The sequence below is a fragment of the Medicago truncatula genome, chromosome 5, assembly GCF_003473485.1.
Source record: "Medicago truncatula cultivar Jemalong A17 chromosome 5, MtrunA17r5.0-ANR, whole genome shotgun sequence".
NCBI classification, from domain to species: domain Eukaryota; kingdom Viridiplantae; phylum Streptophyta; class Magnoliopsida; order Fabales; family Fabaceae; genus Medicago; species Medicago truncatula.
Window position 1 is genome coordinate 2,500,694 of NC_053046.1, and position 24,451 is coordinate 2,525,144.

Genomic DNA, 24,451 nt, shown 5'->3' on the forward strand with positions numbered 1-24,451 from the left:
GACTATTCTGCTCTCGGGACCAGCCGGTTAGTCTGAATTTGGTAGTTTATAATGAGGGATTGATAAGCTTTTATGTTTCTACTGATTCCTTGAAGCTAATTCAAAACTTCCCCTGTTCATATCTCGCAGAACTTTACCAACAGGTGCTTGCCAAGGCTTTAACTCACTACTTTGAGGCCAAGTTGCTTCTCTTCGATGTAACTGACTTTTCATTGAAGGTGAGTTGGAAAAAAAATTGTGTCATTTGAAAATTTCTTATGTTTGTCATGCACATAATGGCTGGTTGTTATCTTTGCAGATTCAAAGTAGATATGGTTCTTCCAATTGTGAAACTGTAAGTTTTTCCTATTTTATCTTTTATTACTTTTACTTTAAACATCATAGATTTGCATGGTGTTCTTGCTTGACCTGATATTCTGGCTTCCGATGTTCTTTTACCGTTGTCTCTGATTGCAGTCCTTCACAAGGTCTACCTCAGAGACAGCTTTGGCGCGGTTATCTGACCTATTTGGTTCATTTGCACTCTTTCCACAACGAGAAGAGAATCAAGGTACAAATCGATGAGCATTTTCTACTCAGGGTGGAGAACTTTTACTTCATAATAAGAATATTCGTCGTTAATCTTGCAATACATGATTATTCAACCTTGATTGGGTTTTATTAATAAGTTTTATAGGAGAAAAGTTTTATTGATGATGCTAATTTTTACTTGGTGAAGTCATGCTGCATAAGTTTTCAGGTTCTAGATTCTAGATAGGGTAGATGGGTGCAAGTAGCTTTAATTTTGGTTCTTCACGTTTATTAAATTCTTATATATCTTGATTACTTTACTCTTCATTGGTACATAAGCATTCTACCTGATGCACATTTTCTTATTAAACGGCTTACAAAATCATATCCCTGACCTGAAGCCTTTAGTTGCAGGCAAAATCCACAGGCAAAGCAGTGGCTCAGACCTCCGACAAATGTAAGAATACTGGATACTCATCAGTTAACTATGGAAATACATTTATTTTCCTTTTTGAAGAAGTGCATTTATTTTTCTACAAGTTTATTTGTATAATATTTGAAATTTTGCACTTGTTTATGTAGGGAGGCTGAAGGATCTTATTCTAAGCTGCGTAGAAATGCATCAGCCTCTGCAAATATTAGCAGCATTGGTTTGCAAAGCAATCCTACAAACTCAGGTTACTTCAATAAAATATTTTAAAAGATCAATTAGGATTTTGAGGTTTTGTTTGGTTTACTTGTTGTTACCATCTGCTGGTTATGTATTGTTTGGTATGGGAACCTGATTTAAGAATACATTTTCATCATGTTTTCTTGAATGGCATTCTAAACTGTACCCAAATATTTTAGTACACATACATCAAAGACGATTTCTAATGTGTTATCACAATTTGATTGTTATAGCATTGGTTTAGCACATATGTTAGATTCATATTCTTTTTGAGTGAGAGCTAGTACAAATATACAAAGTAAAGTCAAATTCATATTCATGGAGACCAAACTGTCATCATTCATACTTTTGGACATTGTTCTCGCTTCTGATTCCTTGTATCCTTCAATATTCCTTCAGCTCCTGGGAAACACATAACCGGCTGGCCTTTTGATGAGAAGATTCTTATACAGACTCTTTACAAGGTATTGTCACTTTTGATAGTATCACAGATTTCAGCATCAGCACATAAATGTGTTTTGGATAGTAAGGCTATACATCTCAACAAAAGACATTGATTTGATGATTGGAAAATTCACTTGCAGGTTCTACTTTATGTGTCAAAGACCTATCCCATTGTTCTATATATGCGGGATGCTGATAAGTTGTTGTGTAGATCACAAAGGATATATAAACTATTCCAGACAATGTTAACGAAACTATCTGGACCAATTTTGATTATTGGTTCGCGGATTTTGGATTCTGGTAATGAATGCAAAAGAGTAGATGAGATGCTTACCTCTCTCTTCCCTTACAACATAGAAATCAAACCACCAGAAGATGAATCTCGTCTTGTCAGCTGGAAGTCTCAATTTGAAGCGGATATGAAGAAGATACAGATTCAAGATAACAAGAACCATATCATGGAAGTGTTAGCAGCCAATGATCTTGATTGTCATGACCTGGATTCCATCTGTGTAGCAGACACAATGGTTCTCAGTAACTATATAGAAGAGATTATCGTGTCAGCAATTTCGTATCATATAATGAAGAACAAAGAGCCTGAATACAGAAATGGAAAACTGATCATTCCATGCAACAGGTTAGACCGGCAAATTTTGCTGCATGAACAATCTAACTTTTATATACTTACTTAATTGTATTTCGAAACAGTTTGTCCCATGCTCTGGGAATATTCCAGGCGGGAAAATTCGGTGACAGAGATTCATTGAAGTTAGAAGCTCAAGCAGTAACATCTGAGGTTTGCAGTGCTTGTCGTTATTGTATTTAGTTGTGAATAATATCTACCAGGTACTGATATAATCTGTGTGTCCTTTGTCTCTGTATGTATCATCCCGAATAAAGAAAAAAGAGGAAGGAGCTGCTGTGAAACCAGAAGGAAAGACTGAAAGTCCTGCACCTGCTGTAAAGACTGAAGCAGAAATACCAACTTCAGTGCGCAAAACTGATGGTGAAAATTCAGTTCCTGCATCCAAAGCTGTAAGCCTTCTCTGTTTTCTAATTGTTAGATATATTACAATTTAATTTTAATAGTGTTGAAATCATACCGCAAGTGGCTTATTCAAACACAACACAATCTCTTCACTTGCAGGAAGTTCCTGATAATGAGTTTGAGAAGCGAATAAGACCTGAAGTAATCCCAGCAAATGAAATTGGGGTAACATTCTCCGACATTGGTGCCTTAGACGAGACTAAAGATTCACTTCAAGAACTAGTAATGCTTCCCCTTCGAAGGCCAGACCTTTTTGAAGGAGGCCTTCTAAAGCCTTGTAGAGGAATATTGCTATTTGGGCCACCTGGAACAGGAAAAACAATGCTGGCAAAGGCCATTGCAAACGAGGCTGGAGCAAGTTTCATTAATGTATCCATGTCTACCATCACTTCTAAATGGTTTGGTGAAGACGAGAAGAATGTCCGAGCTTTATTCACACTGGCAGCCAAGGTCTCCCCAACTATTATATTTGTCGATGAGGTTGACAGTATGCTTGGGCAGCGAACAAGAGTTGGGGAACATGAAGCCATGCGGAAAATAAAGAATGAATTCATGTCCAATTGGGATGGACTTACCTCGAAATCAGAGGATCGTATTCTTGTCCTCGCTGCAACCAATAGGCCCTTTGACTTGGATGAAGCAATTATTAGACGATTTGAAAGAAGGTACCTCTACTAGTTCGACATGTACAATGAATTTTTTGTGCTCTTTCTTAGTACCTGAAGAGTGCTAGCAATACACTTTGTACCATACTTTTCAACACAATCTTTGCTATTAGTTCAAATTCATGTGGACCTGTTTTCAAAACCCATTAGTTTTTCAATCAATGATATAGGTTATGTTGAGAAAGAGTGTCTAATAGTGTGTACTGTTAGCATTCATACTTTTTTTTTTGTGGTGGGGCGAGGGGCACATAAAAAATCAATTTGCAATATATTGTTTTGATGGCATATTTGTGTGTACACAACAACAATCAGAATACCCTGAAATTCCATAGTATTTTAAGCACGTTTAATCACTATATCGTTCATCTTTGATTACCAGGATTATGGTTGGGCTACCGTCCGCAGAGAACAGAGAAAATATATTGAGGACCCTTTTGGCTAAAGAGAAGGTGCACGGGGGACTTGATTTTAAGGAACTCGCAACTATGACTGAAGGATATAGTGGAAGTGATCTGAAGGTTTTTCTCTATTATTGTTTTCCTATGGCCGTAACTTAACTATCGTGTTACAATCTACAAATGCTTTTCTTATGTTTAGTTTCTGATGTCTTAATGCATTTTCCATTTTCATTAATTGTTAAATGCAGAACTTATGCACAACCGCTGCTTATAGACCTGTTAGAGAGCTAATTCAGCAAGAGATACAAAAGGATTCGGTAACTTGGCAATTTCTCTAAAGATTTACTATAATCCTATTATCCTATGATTATCATGCTGATTGCTATATTTGTTTTCGGCAGCAGAAAAAGAAGAAAGATGCCGAAGGACAAAATAGCCAAGATGCTCAGGATGCGAAAGAGGAAGTTGAGCAGGAAAGAGTTATTACCCTTAGGCCTTTGAATATGCAGGACTTCAAAATGGCAAAGAGTCAGGTAAGATTACTTTATAACCGGAAAAGCAGTATTTTATTATAGTAATCCGGTAGAATTCTTTTTCTTTAATCTGCATTTGAGCCTCTCTAATGATATGATTAATCTGCATTTGAGCCTCTCTAATGATATTTGATTAGGTGGATCTTATTATGCCATGTTGCTTTTAAGATTTCAATCACATTTTAATCTAATAGTGCAACTCCCGCGACTCTATCATTTTTTACTCCAAGCGTTGAGATTTGATGGAGTAAATCCATATTTTTACATTTAAGCAAAGGTTCTTTATGCAAAGGCAGCTTTAAACAATCATGTCTACCACATAAACATGTTCCAATGGCGAAACACAACAAATAACAGTTAGTTAAGAAGCTTAAAAACACAGAAACTCCCAATGGGAATTGCTCTTAGCATTTTATGTCTCTGAACTAGGTCGCATATCCGGGGTTCCTTTCCTAATTCAATTTGTCTTATGTTTCTTTTGCATCTGATATGTATGTAGAATATATTGCTTAATGTAAGCACCTTGTAACACAGGTTGCCGCGAGCTTCGCAGCTGAGGGGGCTGGAATGAATGAGTTGAGGCAGTGGAATGACCTGTATGGAGAAGGCGGTTCAAGAAAGAAAGAGCAATTATCTTACTTCCTATGAAAATTGCCGATGAAACTATTTAATGAATTCGTAGTTGCATCCTTCTGGTTGGACTTTGTGATTCCACTGAAGAGATTTCCAAAGGACAATCAGTATTTTCCAGTGATGTAGTATATAATTATACGTGTGTATAGTTTCCGGTGGTATTTTCCGGCTTCATACTTGAGCACAGGTATTGCATAAATAACAATGTTGTAAATGTAATTAATAGTGTAGCTTGTGTTGTACTATACCTATTATTATTACATAGTAATAAGCCTTTTATAGAAGAAATAGCAGTTCCTACTATGTACAAAATATGAAAAATAGGTCTGCTATTCAATATTACTGGCATAAGCTAGCAATTATTCGATATTAAAGTGTTATGGGAAAATTCCAAAAAAAAATAAAGTTGTTCACTGCTGATCCAAATAGTAATGACACTTATCCATTTTCTATTTCATTTTATAATTTGTTCGTAAGATTATAAATTCAGATTCAAAACTAGATTGCAAAATAATGCTTTGTAGTTTGTATATATTTGCCCAAACTCTGTAGCACCTATTAAAAGACTGTTTAACTAACTAAAATTCTCCATGAATGAATGTTAGAGACAAGATGACAAAAGAAGAGACAAGATGATGAATGGGGTGAACTTTTATCCTAAAAAGAAGTTTAGTGGATGTGATTACCGTCATCATTTTCTTATGAGTTGAGCATTTGAATGTGAATTTTTTTTATAAAGCAAAAATTAGAGTACAAAAGCATCACATGACAGCTTTGACATAAAATATTTAGTATATAACTCAATTGTAATTAGATAATTTCTACAAATAGTTGAAAGAGACTTTCAAATTTTGGACCACATATTACTAAATTGAGTGCAGAAGACAAGCTGATAGTGGCAATTAGCCTGAGAAATAAAATGTACTGAACTACTTTGTTTCCTTTGAAAAGTCTAAAGTTCAAGGGAAGAAAAAGCTTTATTAGACACTAGTCTTTTGTTAGAGCTAAAATAGACATGGTGAACTTTGTTAGGGTCGATAAATTTTCAATCATTTATATACTCATTCCCAAACATGTGAGTACGTTAAATGCCAAGTCTTAAGAAGAAGAAGATAAAATCTAAACAAATCCATTTTCAATAACTAGTATTTTCCGGCCTAATTCAATAACTATAATTACTTATTCATGATTTTATTTTCTTATGGTCTTTCAATCTTCAAATCTATGATCTCGTCTATGTTTACATAAGAATATTAGATTTGAAGCTTGAAAATGTATATAAAAATGGACAAAAAAGACCAAATTAAAATGAAAAAAATAAATAAATAAATAAAAGACCAAACTGTACTGAAATTAAATTAAGGAACTAAAAGTATAATTTTACCTATTATATACTATTGTTTTATTTACAATATCTCTAGCAATAAAGAATTGTCTCGCCAACAAGATTACATATTCCTATGGCTAGCCTTATTGACGAGGACCATTAAGCTCGAATATCAGTTTTTACATCTTAAAATTCTTAGCCTATTCTTATGATTAAAACCTTTTGTTACCAACAACCTACCTTCATTTTCATCCATCAGAAGGTTGCCTGATATTAGTTTATTATGATGTTTAAGATCTTTTCATCTTCTCAATATAAACTTCAACTCTTGTTCCTTTGTTGATAACATCGACAAATGATTGTTAGATTTTATTGTGCTTAAATCAATCTAACTTGGTTAAATTAGATGAATGCATTTCTTAAATAAAAGAAAGGAAATAGAGGTTATGGAACGTTTCTACGGCTCCAAAACTCGAATTTTTTTTTCCGACCCTATTCCCAAAAAAAAAAAATCAAATCTGACATCAAAATGATCCACTTTCTATTTTTGTTGGTTTTTTTTTTTGTCGTTTTTCTCATTCCCGTCATTTGAAATAGCGGGAATGAGCCCCCTTCCCTGACATTTGTCTGCGCGTGACAGGCGCGACAGGTTTGACTATTTTTTTTTCCATTTGAAATGATGGGACTGAATTTTGATTTTTTTTTTTTTTGGGCAACATATGTACATTAAAAACACAAATAATAATAATAAATAAAATCATATTAATTTATTTGAACACATAATACATAACGTTATTAACTACCGGTTATTTATACTCGGACAATTTCTCTTAATATGACCGTATGCCGACACAACCAACACTGTCTCGGTATCGGAGTCCTCTCTACCACCTCCTCGTCCATTTCAGTCCTTATGCGGGTACTATTGGGTCGACCTTTCTTTAGTCTTCGCATGTTTGGATTATGGCAAAGCACGGGACCGTCGTATGGGAGCCAATAACTCTTGTCCTGGACTACTTTGAATGTTGTGTTGTAGATGGAGTAAACACTCTCGTTTTTTAACACACCTGGAATAAGGGTTGTGTAGTCATGGCGAAATGAAGAACACGCGGCTATGACATGGGAACAAGGTAAATGTAAAGCTTGAAATTTCCCACAATCACACCACCCCGCTCGTAGGTCCACCTTGAAAGTTCTCATTGGCCTTCCCTCCCTGTAGTTGACGATCTCACGGACTGAGAAGGTATACCTTTCTCGGTTAAACTGTTCGACATGATGGGTGTTGGACTTAACAATGTCATCTTTAATCGCATTCTGGCAATATTCAGTGAACAAATCTCCTGAACCTACCCTTACAAACCCTTTTTGAGCCCTATCGGCAAAGAAACATGCCAACCTATAGTAGGTTGATTGAACTATAGGTGTAACAGGTAGGTTGCGTGTTCCCTTAAACACAAAGTTCCACGACTCAACGATGTTGCTTGTCATGTGGCCCCATCGTCGACCTTCGTCATATGCTTGAGTCCAATTTTCTTTCGGAATATTGTCCACCCAATCTAATGCACGCTGATTTGCCTTCTTGATTACACCACGATAGTAATCGAACAAGGGTACATTTAGGGCATATCTTGCACGTTAAGAAAAAACAATTAGTTAGATAGTGAACCTATTTAATAATAACACGATATAAAAAAATTCGTAAGATAATATGCTTACCCATATTATTTACAACATCCTTAAGATCTCCATCCTTGATTGTCCTCATGAAATTTTGCTTAATGTGTCGAATGCATTACACATGAGTTGAACCAGTTTCTTGCCAACCATTCCTTGGGTCATTGAATGCGCTTTTAATTTATTCATGTTTGTCTGAAACCATGCAGACAGATATTCCTTTTGTGACGTGCCTTCTTAGATTTTTCAAAAAAAAACTTCATCCCTCCTTTGTCTCACCTTCGACAAGCGCAAAGGCGATTGGAATCGTTTTGTTGTTTCCATCTTGTGCTACCGCAAGCAACAATGTCCTTTTGTACTTGCCATACAACCACGTCCCGTCAACATGGACAACTGGTTTGCAATACTTAAACCCATGGATGCATGGATAGAAGGCCCAAAATAGACGATGAAATTGTGTCTCTCCATTCTCGCCAATTTGCGTTTTTAAATCAAAGACGGTCCCTGGCATTGTCTCCTTCATCACATTCAACCATTGAGGAAGATCATTATAAGTTTCCTCCCATTTCTCGTAAATAGATTCGATGGCCGCGTTCTTTGCTAACCACGACTTTCGATATGTGGTTGTGTAGTTAAACTTTTCTTAAATGTGCGCAATGATCAATTTTGGCGTTACCGAGACATCTGCATGCACAAGTGTTTTTATGCTTTGGCTTATAAGTTTGTAGTTAAGCTTGTGATGATCATGTGACATTAAAGTCGGTGTGCAATTGTGTGGACCCATCATGGTCCCAATCTTCCATTTGCCACCCTTTTTCTAAAGGACGCTCTCAAATTGAATTGACAAGTCTCGAGGGTACATTGAATGACATATCTTCTTGGATCTCAGTGTATAACATCGTAATCCATCGATTGTCGGATGTAGAAAGACTTGATTACATGCAAACAATCTTCTTTGCTGTGAAATGTCATTCCTTGCTCAATAGCCCCATCGACAGGAACATTCGTATTCAAGTGATCGTCGGTAGGCAGAGCATCATATGCATCAACGTCAACGTTACACATATGCAGCGGGGGACAGTAAGCGACTCTGATCGGCACTGCCTGTTGCGGTGGTTGTGTGCTAGACATAATGTTCCTCCAACAATTATGATCAGGTATTACATTTTTTTTCGTGATTGCTTTTTAGTCAACAATTGAAGACTAATATTCATTATTTTTGAACAGTTCTCTTAGAGCCTTATGTCAACTTCCATTACACCAACGAAGAAGAAAGCCAGATATGGTCTGCAAAACATATCTCATTTGGTTTCAGATTGTCGAGAGACATCAGACAGACAGAGTAAGACTTCAATTTGGCTTACCACAACACCCACCTGCCTTACCAGATAATTTGAAAGATTTCCACAAAATTAATTTGAAAAAAGATAAAATTAAAGGCTCGTGGAGAGATAAGCATCATCGTCAGGTCCAACACTGGAACCAACGTCATCAATTTGCATTTCACTGCGTTCGGTATAACCATGAGGTTTATCCCAATCGTCAATATTTTGCATGGTATTGGGAATTTTTCGGAGATCATCTATGGCTTTCTAGAGAAGTATTATTGACAAACCCAAGGCAAGCATGTGCAAGAATTTTACCAGGATTGTCGCGTGACTATCCTACAGCGCCCGAAACCTATACGGTGCCAGATGAAAATATATGGTCAAATACACCTCCACCCTACAACCAATTGATGACACCTCCACCCACTAACTTTGACCAAAGCTTTAACCTATCCACCAATTACAACTACAACCAAACTTACCAATCACCGCCACAACCCACAAACCAAATATACATAACACCCCAATCTCATATCCAAGCTATTCTCAACAAAGTCATCATGGAGAAAGCTCTTGAACATCAAACTATTCATTTGATGACTTCAATCCAACTCAGTACACCACACAAACCAGTTACCCAGATCAATCACAATACTCCTCATTCAACCTACCAACCCCTCCACACATTGTAAACTATCCCCAAACAAACTATGCACCTCAATGGCCAAATTCACAAACTAATACCATAGAAAGTCTGGCAGCAGGGTTTAATGACGATGACTTCGTTAATGAAATCTGGACCAACTTAGCTTCACAAGTGCAAAATGAAGTCACTATCGAAACTAATGATGATGCTGAAATTCCTAACGAGGATGTGGAATAGGAAGAGCACGAGGAAGAGGAAGAGCACGAGGAAGAGCAAGACCAACGACTCGTACGAAATAAAAAAGATAAAATATGTGCTACAGGAGGTCATAGTTTACATTGGCGTAAATGGTTGCCGCGGAGAAAGTAGTTTTTGTTTTTATTTCTTATGAATAAAATAATTAGTGTTTTTAAATTAAATATATCATCATTATCATTAATATGTTTTTATTTATTATTATTTGTGTTTTTAACGTACATATGTTGCCCAAAAAAACAAAAAACAAAAAAAAAAAATCAAAATGCAATCCCGCCATTTCAAATGTCGGTAATGGAAAAAAAATTAAAAAAAAAAATAGTCAAACATGTCACGCCTGTGCGCATACAAGTGTCAGGGAAGAGGGCTCATTCCCGCCTTTTCAAAAGGCGGGAATGAGGAAAACGACAAAAAAAAAACCAACAAAAATAAAAAGTGGGTCATTTTGGTGAATAAATGTGACAGGGGTCAGATTTAGAATTTTTTTTGGGAACTGAGTCAAAATAAAAAATCCCAAAACTCAACAAAACTACTCATTCTCCATAAGGACGAACTTAACTAAATAAAATAAAGAGAATGCAAAAAGTAAAAACAAGAAAACTACACTGAAATGATAATGGAAGTACAAGGTGTATTTGATGCTAAATGGTACCAAACCAAAGAGAACACCAGCCTATTTATTGGGGAGAAATGAGACAATAATTGATTACATGGGTCTATTTGGTAAGACACCTCAACGAGCTTATAGCTTATAAGCTCGTCTAACAAAAAATGCTCTATTTGGTAATGCTTTTTCACCATGAGATTATAACTTATTTCACGAGCTTATAAGTTATTTTTCAAAAGCTATTCTAAATAGCGTTTGAGCTTATAACTTATCATCTTTTATTAAATTTTTACCGTTATTATTTTAATTAAATTCCACTTTTACCCTTAATATTCATTTATTACGTATATGATATATAAAATAAAACGAGGCTAGCTATTAAATTAACGTGTACATTTTAGTTTTGAGTCTATACGAACAACATCTCAAGTACGGTACAGGCACTTCAAAATTAATAATATACGATCTTTTTATCGCAATTTCTTTTTCTAAAAAAAAATTGTTCTCAGTGTGTATATATACAAACTTGTCTGTTCAATATTCATAGAACTTCTCTTTGTTTTTGTTCATTTAGCACTTTTGTTTTTTTATCTTATGGGTGGATTATGTTGTATTTTGTTTTAAAATAAAATTGTATACTTTTTTTTTTTGAAGGATGTATACTTTTCTTTTTTATAAAGTATAAAAACTAAATAAAAATAAATTCAAAATAAAATTTTAGCCAAGAAAACTAATTTAAAAGTCTTCAAAAAAAAATGTATATAAATACTTAAATTATCGAATAATTTTTTTTTGAACAAGAAATTACCAAGAAACAAGAAATTTTTTTTCTGAATATTTATAACTTTTATTAAGAATCAAGAATGTTCTTTTATGTCATTTTACGTTTATCAGTCAGTTGAACAGCTGATTTTACCAAACACTTTAATTAGCTTATCAGCTATTAATCATTAGTCATAAGCTATCAACTATAAGCTACCAGTCATCAATCATCAGCTATAAACTATCAGCTAACTTATCAGCTATACGTTATTTTTATCAAACAGAGCTCGAGTACTATACACTAAGGCTTATGTAATCAATGATAAGAACCAACTTGTCTAACTAACTAGCTAGCTAATGCGTAACTAACCTTTACGTATCATTATTTTTGGTGGTGATACGTATCTTTATACATATACATATAACATATTTAACACTATTCATATTTTGTTTTAAAAATATCAATTGTAATTTTTAATAAAATAATAATTCGCAAGTCTTTTTTTTTATAATACTTTATTGTTTCTCTTGACACTAATATTGATTTATTTGGTTAAAAAATTCAACCAACTACGTCTATTTTGTTTAACTTTTTTTTGTTATATACAAGATCGAAGTATATAACACCATTGAAGTAAGTTAACATTGAAACCCTAGCTCGATGCACCAAATCAAGACGATGCACTCGTAGTTTTTATGGTCCATTTAATGGTAAGGATAGAGAGACGTGATATGATATATTAATCATATTCTACTTAAATATCATGTTTGATGCACCCAAGAGATATGGTAAAATAAATCATTTTTCTATCTTATCTTGACTATTCTTTGTAATTTTTATCCTGAATATAGACTGAATTAGAACTTATATTATAAGATCATTCTTGATTTATTATCATTATATTTTGTCATTTTTAAAATAATGATATCATGTATTTGTTATTTAATTAATTACATGCCATTTTTCAATATTTAATTAATTATGAGAGTAATATCCAATAGTCGACTATTCCGAGGGGACCAATCTCACCGTCCACTTTCAAGGGTCCCATTTAAAGCCAGAGTAAGGCTCTATATGGACTTGCCCATCGAAATTGACAACAGGGAGAATCGAACCTGAGACTTTGAAAGGAGCAAATTCCAAGATCCCAAGTCAGCCACTAAGCCAACCCCAAATAGGTGGTAACACATGATAGGATTGATACTTAACATGTTTATATCATATCATGTCTCTGTCCAACTTCATTTCATATCTCTGTTTTATCATTATCATCAAACAAACCTTAAAGTTTTGTTGAATACGAATACATGGATGATAGTATAGGAGGGAAATTCTTTCGTGGTTACAACCCTAAATGAAAAATATTTGAGCACATTCACATCAAATAAAAAAAATAGAAGTGTGCCCATAGAAGAGTTTCAAAGTATATGAATCAGTGTTTTAAATCCCAGACCCAACTGATCAGTCATGTCAGTCCGACCAAGAATCGGAGGGGTGGCCGGTTCAGTCTGCATATTTGACTGGGTTTGCAGACAGTCCGATGAAACCCGGTGTGACCCGGTGATAGATATTTGGCAAGTGTACCAAAAGATATCGAAGTAGTAATAAAGTTCGTATCCACGAGGACCGTTGTTAATTTCTACTTAGCAAGTTCGTTAAAATAAAGGATGTAGTAAATTTATGGGTTGCCCTAAGCAGTTGGATTTGGTTGCATAAAACTTAATACAAAGTAAATAAAATGGTTTGATAATTGGATTAAAATAGATGATCAAGCCTTTCAAATCCTCTATTGCTCACAGTGAGTAATTTGCCTCTCTTCTCTCTCAAAGAAATTAACCTAGGTCTACGACAAATTAACTAAGTGGTTTTGATCAATCTCTTGACTCAAAACCCTTTCATAAGTTATAACCTTTTAATTTCTTAAACTGATTGAATAACCGCGGAAGCATGGTGAGAACGTTAATTCATAAGTCATAATCCTCAATTTCCTATCACTAGGTTCCTATGTTGAATTAAACAGAATTACTATTTCAGGATTAAAAGCTAGGGTTAATAGTCATTCAATTCCTAAGATCAATTTATGTGATTGAAAGAAGTTAGGGTTAGTAGTCATACAAACAATCATAAGAAAAGCATTAAGCACAAATATTTCTGAATAAAGATTAGGTTTTCATTGATGTCAAAGAGAGTTCTTAACAAACTACATGCTCACAGATCACAAAAATTCATCTCATGGCTTAATCAATCTAAGAGTTTAGCTACTCATAACTAAACAATCAAATACATAGAAATAATAGAACATACATAAATCACAACCAACTATGAGTTGGGTGAGATCCACTGCGTGTTCTTCAGCTTCCTGGTGTCGTCTATGCTCTGTTTAGGTCTCCAAAATCGCACCCCAAGCTTCTGGTCGCTTCTCGCTTTTATAGACACAAAATTAGGGTTTCAGAAAGCCCACCATCGTGCCACGTTTCGAGACCATCGTGGCATGATTTGCTCATCAATCCTACGTGGCAGCAAATTTACTCAACCATCGTGGCACGTTACACATCCATCGTGCCACGATTTTTCCGGCATCTTCATGTAAATTTCACGCTTCAAACGCGCCACGATTCAAGTCCATCGTGACACGATTTTTCCAGCATCATGTAGCTAAATTCTTGCATCATTCTCCAATTTGTGAAAACTTCTCTTTTATGGATCTGAGCTGATTTATCCATGTATACAAGCATTTGACTCTCAAAACATTACAAAAACGACGCAAATATGACTAAAAATTAGTGTTAACGTACTGTCATCACCCGGCCGAATCGATGGTCTAACCGGTGAACCGGTATAGCCCGGACCGACTGGCTGGTTCGGTCTGGGTTTTAAAACACGGATATGAATGTATTTTAGACTGGAGTAGAAGTAACATGTCACCCATTAAAAGAGTACATTATTTTTGGGGACTCAATTGAATGTCAGGATTCTTTGTCACGGAAAAAATTGGTGTTTTGAGTCATTGAATTCAATAATGAAAGCTACTCTACTCTACTGTCCTCCAATATTTACTCTCTCCGTATTTATCTGACCGCTTTCACATGACTACCCTGCAACCAAGCATACTGACAAACACACTGTACTACTCTGAATTTTCATTTCATTATTCAAATTTCAATAAATTTTCTTCTGTCACACCCTTCACTATTGCATTCCCCATCCAAAATAATATTCACACTTTTCTCTTTCTTTCTCCTTTTTCTTCTCACATTTCACTGTATTTTCTTCTCTTTACTATACTATACTGGCTCTCCCAACGATGGAAGCTTTTAGCTTGCTCAAATACTGGCGAGGTGGTGGTGCTGTTGTTGGTCTCTCTCCTTCTTCTGACTCCACAACCACCACCAACGTTAACACCACTACTATCCTCACCACCGCTGAAAGCAGCGACGACAATGATGATGAAGGTCCTTTCTTTGACTTGGAGTTTACTGCACCTGAAGAAGAAGAAGATGGTTTTGAAGAAACCAACCATAAAAACCAACAACAAGAAGAAGAAAAAGATGAAGATGATGATGAAGATTCTGATGATGATGATGATGATGATAGTGGTGAGACTGAGAGTGAGTTTAAGATAACACTTTCTCCTTCAAACAATGAAAGAAGTGATGCAAATCTTTCACTGTCACCTTCAGAGGATTTATTCTTTAAAGGAAAGCTTGTTCAGCTGAAATCTTCTTCCTTCATTCTCAACAACAACAACAACAACAGCAGCAGTTCAGAACCAAACAACAAACCACAATTTACTGCTTCATTGTTAAAATCAGCAACCAAGTTTCGTGTCTTCATGTCTGGTCTCAAGAAACCAAAAACCGATTCTGTTCTTGAAAAGAAGCAACACAAACCAGAGAGAATAAAATTCAAAGTTGAAGAAGTTCCTATTGTTTCACTTTTCACCAGAGACAACAGTTCCAAAAACAGCAACAAATCTCAAACAAACCAGAACCAGAAAGTTGAACATGAATCATCATTATCACCTTTGGAAGAGAAACGTTTCTCAAAGGAAATAGTTATGCACAAGTATTTGAAAATGGTGAAACCTCTTTACATAAGGGTTTCTCGTAGGTACAGCCATGGTGATAAATCAAGCCCTAGTGAAAAGGTTGAAGCAGAAACAGCGACGGAAGGTGAAACCGTAGCTGAAAATGAAGAAAACAATGCTAAGACTCAGAGTCAGAAACAGGGGAATAATATTCCGGCAGGGCTTAGAGTTGTTTACAAACATTTAGGGAAGAGCCGTTCTGCGTCGTCGGCAGTGGCGGCTTCTCCGCCGGTGTTAGTGTCGTCGAAACGCCGTGATGATTCGCTTTTGCAGCAGCAAGATGGAATTCAAGGAGCCATTTTACACTGCAAGAGATCCTTCAATGCCTCTAGAGGTGAATAAAACGAATTTACCATCAATTTAAGTCCTGTTTAGATTGAGCTTATTTTCAGCTTATGCTTATATTAAGTCATAAGTACTTACTTTCAAAACATTTATTTGGATAAATTGATTATTCATAAACTACTTTAACAAGCTCATGAATAATAAATTAAAACTTGTTTATTTGTATAAGCTCTTTTGCATAAGTTCAATTCAAACAGACCTAAATTATTATGTTTTTTTTATTTTATTTTTATGTAGAAATGGTCGTTAAAGGATATAAAATCCATCGATTTAAATTGACGGACTTTCATATACTTTAAATATTAATTGATGATATTATATAGTTTAGGAATTCAATTGATTATTATTATTTTTAAAAAAAAATGTTATGCTTGTAAATATCATTTTTAATTAATTTTGGTAGAAATGGTTTTAAAAAGAGTTTTGACTTTTTGTTTTGTTGAAATAGAGTGTGAAACTTCTTCTCAACTACCACGTTCTGTGAGTGATCCATTGCGGGAAATTTCACCAGAATTGTCAAGGAAATCTAGTGACAAGAGACTTTCAGGTTGAAGAATGAAGAGAATTGAAAAATGATTTTATTTTAGATTTAGATTTTGCACTTTGCAAAGTGGAGAGAAATAGTCAAAGTAGACAGTAATGGATGGGGGCATGTATGTAGCATGAGTAGAACTGTTAAGATGAAGGAAAAGCTCTTTCTTTTGTTGAATGCCTCTTTTCTTTGTTTACCTTGGTAGTGTAAAACTGTAAAGCTCTTCTTTCCAATAAAGTGAAGGAAGAATCAGATCTTTTTCTGTGTATGTAAAATGTATTGTACTAATTTAATTTAATTTAATTTAATTCAATGTAATGTAACACTTATTATCTATGTGTAGCCAAGATGCAATAGTACATAACCAACCACATGAGGAAATAGCTTTGGTTGCGGCCTTCAATTTCATTCATTAATTTCATAATTTGGACTAAATAGTTGGTTGGTGTTTTAATTTAATGATATTATCTGTTGGTCAAGGTGTTGGTAGAAAAAATGGTTCAAGTAATAATAATATGGAGTATCATAGTTGTTATACCCCGTTTTTGGACCTAAAAATACCAGGGCCCAATTTCATTTCAAACTTTGTCAATTATCAAATTTCAACTGCACGGTTCAATTTGTCTCTGCCTCGCAGTATTTTCAATCACAATTTTACCTATGTTTTTCTTGCATAAAACCTTTTAAAATGTCTTTACTTGTCTTGTAAGTCATTTAAAAGTGTCTCTGAATCATTACATTGCTTTTTTTCTACAGTTTATTTCAAAATTTGCAAAAGGTCATACAGAAGGGTATTTTGGTCATTTCCTGCAGTGGGACCCATTTTCATCCTTGTGACTGTCTCTGAGTCTTTTCAAATTCATTTTTAACTTTTCATCAGTAAACCTTGCTAATTTCATTTCAAACTTGCATCTGAGTCAGTGTCGAGTCAATTTGGCTCTGTTTAGGTCATTTTTAGCCCTAGGGGCATTTTGGTCATTTCACATAAAATTTTGGCATGGGGAGGTTACTTTGAAGTACCTCATTTAGGCCATTGGTTCGTTTTAGTCCGTTTTGTCAGTTTTATTTGTTGTTTCACTTTACGTTTGGTCAAATTACGTTTTTTTTTCAAATTTTATTTTATTGCATTTTGGTCCCTCAATTGAGGTCCCAAAATTGCATTTTGGTCCAAACTTTTTTTATTTCATTTCAAGTTTTTTTAATTTTGCAGTTTAGTCCTCAATTTCTCTGTTTTTGCAGAAAGGTCCAGAATCCATTTTAAGTCCAAGCTGCGCCATTTTCATACAAATCCAGGTGTCACTATCCTATTGGTTCCAATGCACACATGTCAAGCTATAAAAGGTGTACAGTGCCACACGTTTTTCCATTCATCACACGCCAACTCATAAACACAAAACAAATTTTCTCTTTCTCAGCAATTAGATCAAAAACAGAAAATCCTCAGAATTTCTCAAGAACACCAAGAACACAAAACCCTAACCGTTTTCCAGAAAGCAAGAATCATCAAAATTCGTTGGATTTTCCATTGATTCTCAGAGATTCCTTAGGAATCATCATCATTGAATCATCTCCTTCGCAATTCAAGGCACGGATTCACTGCAGAAGCAGCAAATTCCAGTACCGATCACGAAGAAGGTTCAGCGAGAAGAAGAGGGAAAGAAACAAGGTTCTAAACCGGCGAAGAAGATGAAGAAACAGAACCGGTGAATCACCGATTTATTTTCGGTCCAAAGAACAAGCAGAAGCATCAAAAATCAGCAAGAACAGAATCAAGTTTTCTGAAGAATCTCACAAAATCTCCAATCAAAAATTTCAGGTAAAACTCAGAATCTTTTTAAAAAAATATAATATCACAGTTGAACCTGTAAAAACATGCAAGCAACACAGATCTAAGATTTCCAGAATTCAAAAGCGAAGCCGTAACCGTAAACACAAAACCTAGATCCATAAGGATCTAAATTTTGAAAGCAAGGACGAATACCAGAAAAGTAATCAAGCGACGAAACGATGTAGATCTTTAAAGATCTAAATGCTTTTGTCCAAAAATCAAAGAAAACATTTCAAGACCGTATGAAATTTTCTAGATCTGCGTCGTTTCGAGCTGCTTTTGAAAAGATAATTGCCAGATTCTTGATTAGGGTTTAAAAACGAATGGATTGGTGAAGAAATTTTGGCATTCTGGAAATTTTAGGTCACCGGAACTCATGAACTCGCCGGAGAAGATGAAGCTTCCGGCGGACCTTCAAGGTCTCCGCCGTGGCTTCATCCTCACCGGCGGTGAGGGTTAGAGAGAGGCGAGAGAAGAGGGAAGCTTAGAGAGAGAAAGAGATGGAAGAAATGGACTGGACCGGCGTCTACGTCCTTATATAGACGTTTGAACCGGTCTGGTTTATTTTGCTTCCATTTTGAACCGTAGGATCTAGGGTTTCTTTTGTTGAATGGCTGTGATGCGTTGTTACTGTATGCTTGATTTATGTTACCATGCGCTGCGTGTTTTGAACCGTTAGATCTGGATCCGGATCAATCCAACGCCTCTGAGGCCTTTGGATGATCCAGGTCCAGTCTGTTTTGGGTTTTGGTTTGGGCCTCAGTTTTCTTTCACGTTTTTTTGCTTTTTTTACTATTTGCACCGTTTTTCTTTGCTATTTGAACCAATGTCTTGATTAAAATTGTGATAAAATTCCTAGAAAAATTCATACATGTTTCTTGATATTTTCTTAGTGTTTTTATGACATTTTTGCACATTAAGGATCTATGAAATTTTGGTATAATTAATTCATAGCATTTTAATTCTCTTTGGATTATTTGTTATGGATTCTTCTTCACACATTTGTCCTTGATGTGAGAATATGTGATAAAAGCTACTTGATGTGTTAATATGAGAGATTTGTGCCTATAATTTCATGTTGATTTGCTGTTTTGATTTGGTTCATAAGTTCTTGATTTTATGAACAACATATGCATATTTTGAAAGATATAAAATGCCAAGTTTATTCTAGAAAATATGGCATGAAACCATGCTTGCATGTTTCCAATAATTCCATGCTATAACTTGAGATAAAGAAAACACTTTCAAAATTTGTTAAAGCATGAGAATTAGAGGCCAAGAATGCTTTAGGTTTCATACCTAAGTTTTTAGGGTTTAATGTCATTTTGTTAACTTTTTGTGCCATCTTGCATGCTTTTATTTCTTAGTACTTGTTATGTTTTTTTCTTTTCACTAACAAGTTTATTTCCATGTTTCATGCATCTCATTTAGCATTCCCTCCACCTTCTTTAGCCTAGCATTTATTTTTGCAAGTTTTAATTCGTTTTAGAGATGTAATTTGTCACCATTATTTTGTAGCTTGGCAAAGGGGCCATAGAATGTATTTAGGCAATTTTTGTAATATGGACTATGGACACTATGACGCACCGACACGCACACACTCACCTTAGATGTATGCATAGGATTGTATGGTTAGATAAGCGTTTAGGTTTAAACACTTAGAGAAAATCCATCTTTTTTTAAGAAAAAACAATTGAACTTCACTTCAAAAAATTTCATAATAAATATGAAGTCAACACTTCATTTTTTTTTCCTTTCTTTTTTCTTAAGAAAAATTCAATTCATCTTAATCATTTAGACTTTCTTTTTAATCACTAATCAAACCTCACTTTTTTTGCTAAATCTAATGCTCATGAAGCCTCCCAATCTCCTTCTTCAAAACCTTTTTTTTTTTCAAAACTTAAAACCAAACAATTAAAACAAAAAACAAGTCTTTTTAGCAAGAACTACGCCGGTTTTGATCCCGTAAGACGGTACGTAGGCAATGAGTCAAAACTCATCCAAGCCGAAATAAAAATCGAATTCTACTTCTTCTCACCCCCATTCTTAACTAATCACACTTTCTTTTTTGCAAATAATCAATAAAATTAAAGCGTAGAAATAAACTTAGGAAAGCGGTTCTTATGGAATACCATAATCGCTCCGGGTGCCTAACACCTTCCCGTAGCGAAAACGACCCCCGAATCCGGAAACTCAAGGGTTTTTCTCCTTTTACCCTTCCCAAGAAAAAAGAGAGATATCAACGGTCAAAAGGTTCAAGTCCAATTAATGGCTTGGCACCCAAAAACCATGATAACAGAAATGGCGACTTCATTGGGGACGTTTTTTAGCGGGCACGCCTAGTTTTCCTTAGTTTATACTTACGCTTTGTTTTATTACTTGCATATGAATACTTGTTTATTTTCATTTGACGTGTGGGGTGAGAATATCAAAAGTCCTATACCCGGGCTGAGTGAACTTATGTTTAGGTAGAGATATAATCGACAATTCGATCCGGGGGTTGCCTCGTGTATTGGATTATGCGATCAATCTCACATAGCTGAGGCATTTTGAAGGTGATATTGTCGGCGTGTGTTGTCATGCTTAGGCACTTCACTTTCAATTGTTCGACGAAGCTATGAACCGTAGTTACCAAACCCATCCTAGCCTTTTTAGGACGTAGTGCGGTGGCTAAATTGAGTGTTGTCTCAAACTTTAGTCGTCACGCGATACTACACTCAAACTAGACCTTCTCACAAATAATCATGGAACGGGTGTCGTCCTGTACTACCATGATATATGTGAGAGAGGTTGCAGTTTGGGAACTGTGTTAGAACCTTGGTTACTACTATCCAAAGCCTTAGTTCACCGGACGCCGTGTCCATCCGTGGCCCCGTTACCTTGAAACTCAATCCACTTTTAACAACACAATCATGCATACATGCATTCATGCATAAACATTTTTCATGCATTCATCGAAGGGTTTAAACAAATGAGAATTTTTTGTAAATAATCACAGGTATGAAGAAGACTAAGTGCTACAAGTTCAAGGAGGTGGATTTGGTTAGTTTGAGAGAGTTGGCACTCAAGGTCAAGAGTCAAACAGGGTTCCGACTCCGATATGGGGGATTGCTTACTTTGCTCCGAACCGATGTGGAAGAGAAGCTAGTGCACACTCTAGTGCAGTTTTATGATCCGAGCTTCCGTTGCTTCACTTTCCCGGACTTCCAGTTGGTTCCTACTCTCGAGGCTTACTCCAATCTAGTGGGTTTACCTATAGCCGAGAAAGCACCTTTCACCGGTCCCGGGACTTCTCTTACTCCTCTGGTTATTGCTAAGGATCTCTACCTCAAGACTTCCGACGTCTCCAACCATCTTATTACCAAGTCTCACATCCGGGGGTTCACTTCGAAGTATCTTCTTGATCAGGCTAATCTCAGTACTACTCGTCAGGATACACTCGAGGCTATTCTCGCTTTGCTTATCTACGGGCTCCTTCTCTTTCCGAACCTCGACAACTTCGTGGACATGAATGCTATCGAGATCTTTCATTCCAAGAACCCGGTTCCTACTTTGCTAGCGGATACTTACCACGCCATTCATGACAGGACTCTCAAGGGCCGTGGGTATATTCTTTGCTGCATATCTCTTTTGTATAGGTGGTTTATTTCGCACCTTCCGAGTTCCTTCCATGATAACTCGGAGAACTGGTCCTACTCGCAGCGGATTATGGCCCTCACTCCTAATGAGGTCGTCTGGCTCACTCCTGCCGCTCAAGTGAAGGAAATCATTATGGGTTGTGGAGACTTTCTCAATGTACCTCTTCTTGGTATCCGTGGAGGAATCAACTACAATCCCGAGCTTGCTATGAGACAGTTTGGTTTCCCTATGAAGTCGAAGCCCATTAATCTTGCTACGTCTCCAGAGTTCTTCTTCTACACGAATGCTCCTACCGGACAAAGGAAAGCTTTCATGGATGCTTGGTCCAAGGTTCGAAGGAAGAGCGTGAGGCATCTAGGTGTGAGATCCGGTGTTGCTCATGAGGCTTATACTCAGTGGGTGATAGATCGAGCTGAGGAGATTGGCATGCCTTATCCAGCTATGAGATACGTGTCTTCATCTACTCCATCTATGCCTCTACCTCTACTCCCCGCGACTCAGGATATGTATCAGGAACATCTAGCTATGGAGAGTCGTGAGAAGCAAGTGTGGAAAGCTCGGTACAATCAAGCCGAGAATCTAATCATGACTTTGGATGGTAGAGATGAGCAGAAGACTCATGAGAATCTGATGTTGAAGAAAGAGCTAGCTAAGGCCCGGAGGGAACTAGAAGAGAAAGACGAGCTGCTTATGAGGGATTCCAAGAGAGCCAGAGGACGACGAGACTTCTTTGCCAGATACTGTGATTCAGATTCCGAGTCCGATGATCCTCCGACTACTTCCTATGCTTGAGGGCTTCATTTGTTTATCTTGTTGAAATTTCAAAGTCTTCCTTTTGAAAATACTATGTAGTTTTGATTATTTGCAAAGATTTCTAATTTGTTTAAAATTCCTTCGATGAAAAAATAAGTCTTTTGCATTTGCATTTGCATATCATGCATCATATGCATCATGCATTGGTCACAAAGGCTTCCAAGCGCTCACTATCTCCTGGTTTCTCTGCCTCAGTGTGAAAAGTGGCTCGTGCTCAGAGGATTTACGAACCTGATAGAACCGATCGAACCAGAGAATACAGAAGAAAGAAAAGGGCTATGGAAGAAGAGAACGCTCAGCTTCGCACCGAGTTAGCCTCTCTAAAGGAGGAATTGGCTAAAGCTAATGACGTCATGACTGCTCTACTAGCTGCTCAAGAGCAATCAGCTACAGCTATCCCTACAACCACAGCTGCACCAGTAACTACAAGCGTGCTCCCTACCACTTCTGCAGACAATCGCTTTACTATGCCAGTGGGGTTTCCGTATGGGCTTCCACCGTTCTTCACTCCCGTTGCTACAGCAAGCACCTCGGGCACTGCTAACAATGTTCTGATCCCTGCAACAAATGCCGCCTCCATCATTGCTACTTTGCCACAAACAACAGCAGCTGTCACTGAGCCTCTGGTACACACTCTGCCTCAAGGTATTAACATCAACACACAGCACAGAAGCATCCCCGTAACCAAGACTATGGAAGAGATGATGGAGGAACTTGCTAAAGAACTCCGTCACGAAATCCAGGCCAACCGAGGGAATGCAGACTCTGTCAAAACTCAAGACCTTTGCTTAGTGTCAAAAGTGGATGTTCCTAAAAAGTTCAAGATTCCGGACTTCGACCGGTACAACGGGCTAACTTGTCCTCAAAATCACATCATCAAATACGTCCGGAAGATGGGTAATTACAAAGACAATGATTCCCTTATGATCCACTGTTTTCAGGATAGTCTGATGGAAGATGCCGCAGAGTGGTATACTAGTTTGAGTAAGAATGACATCCATACCTTTGATGAGTTAGCCACCGCTTTCAAGAGCCATTATGGGTTTAACACTCGACTGAGGCCAAATAGGGAGTTTCTCAGGTCCCTATCTCAGAAGAAGGAGGAAAGTTTCCGTGAATATGCGCAAAGGTGGAGAGGGGCGGCTGCCCGTATCACTCCTGCTTTAGATGAAGAAGAAATGACCCAGACATTCTTAAAGACCTTGAAGAAAGATTATGTTGAGAGGATGATCATCGCTGCCCCGAACAACTTTTCAGAGATGGTCACTATGGGAACCCGTCTTGAGGAAGCCGTCAGGGATGGAATCATTGTGTTTGAGAAAGCTGAATCCTCTGTGAGTGCATCAAAGAGGTATGGTAATGGACACCACAAGAAGAAAGAAACGGAAGTGGGAATGGTATCAGCTGGAGCCGGTCAATCCATGGCTACCGTTGCTCCTATCAATGCAGCCCAAATGCCTCCGTCATACCCATATATGCCGTATTCTCAGCATCCGTTCTTCCCACCGTTTTATCATCAGTACCCTTTGCCGCCGGGCCAGCCTCAAGTGTCCGTCAATGCAATTGCCCAACAGATGAAACAACAGATGCCGGTTCAACAACAACAACAAAATCAGCAAGCTAGGCCTACTTTCCCTCCGATACCGATGTTATATGCTGAGTTGCTTCCAACTTTACTCCAGAGAGGGCATTGTACAACTAGACAG

General features: G+C 36.7%; 2 protein-coding genes across 2 annotated transcripts; both read left to right on the top strand.

Annotated features, from left to right (window-relative positions):
* The first annotated feature begins 275 nt into the window (after positions 1 to 275).
* On the top strand, positions 276 to 5,146 carry LOC11442618 (ribosome biogenesis ATPase RIX7). The gene is made up of 13 exons (XM_039834365.1): positions 276 to 334; positions 457 to 550; positions 912 to 967; positions 1,093 to 1,187; positions 1,580 to 1,644; positions 1,738 to 2,261; positions 2,333 to 2,420; positions 2,525 to 2,659; positions 2,772 to 3,337; positions 3,717 to 3,855; positions 3,984 to 4,052; positions 4,137 to 4,268; positions 4,803 to 5,146. The coding sequence occupies exons 1-13, from the start codon at positions 276 to 278 to the stop codon at positions 4,914 to 4,916; spliced, it is 2,136 nt and encodes a 711-aa protein (XP_039690299.1). The 3' UTR covers positions 4,917 to 5,146.
* A 9,375-nt stretch (positions 5,147 to 14,521) lies between these two features.
* On the top strand, positions 14,522 to 16,801 carry LOC11427575 (probable membrane-associated kinase regulator 2). The gene is made up of 2 exons (XM_003611000.4): positions 14,522 to 15,922; positions 16,382 to 16,801. The coding sequence occupies exons 1-2, from the start codon at positions 14,806 to 14,808 to the stop codon at positions 16,483 to 16,485; spliced, it is 1,221 nt and encodes a 406-aa protein (XP_003611048.1). The 5' UTR covers positions 14,522 to 14,805; the 3' UTR covers positions 16,486 to 16,801.
* Positions 16,802 to 24,451: the final 7,650 nt, after the last annotated feature.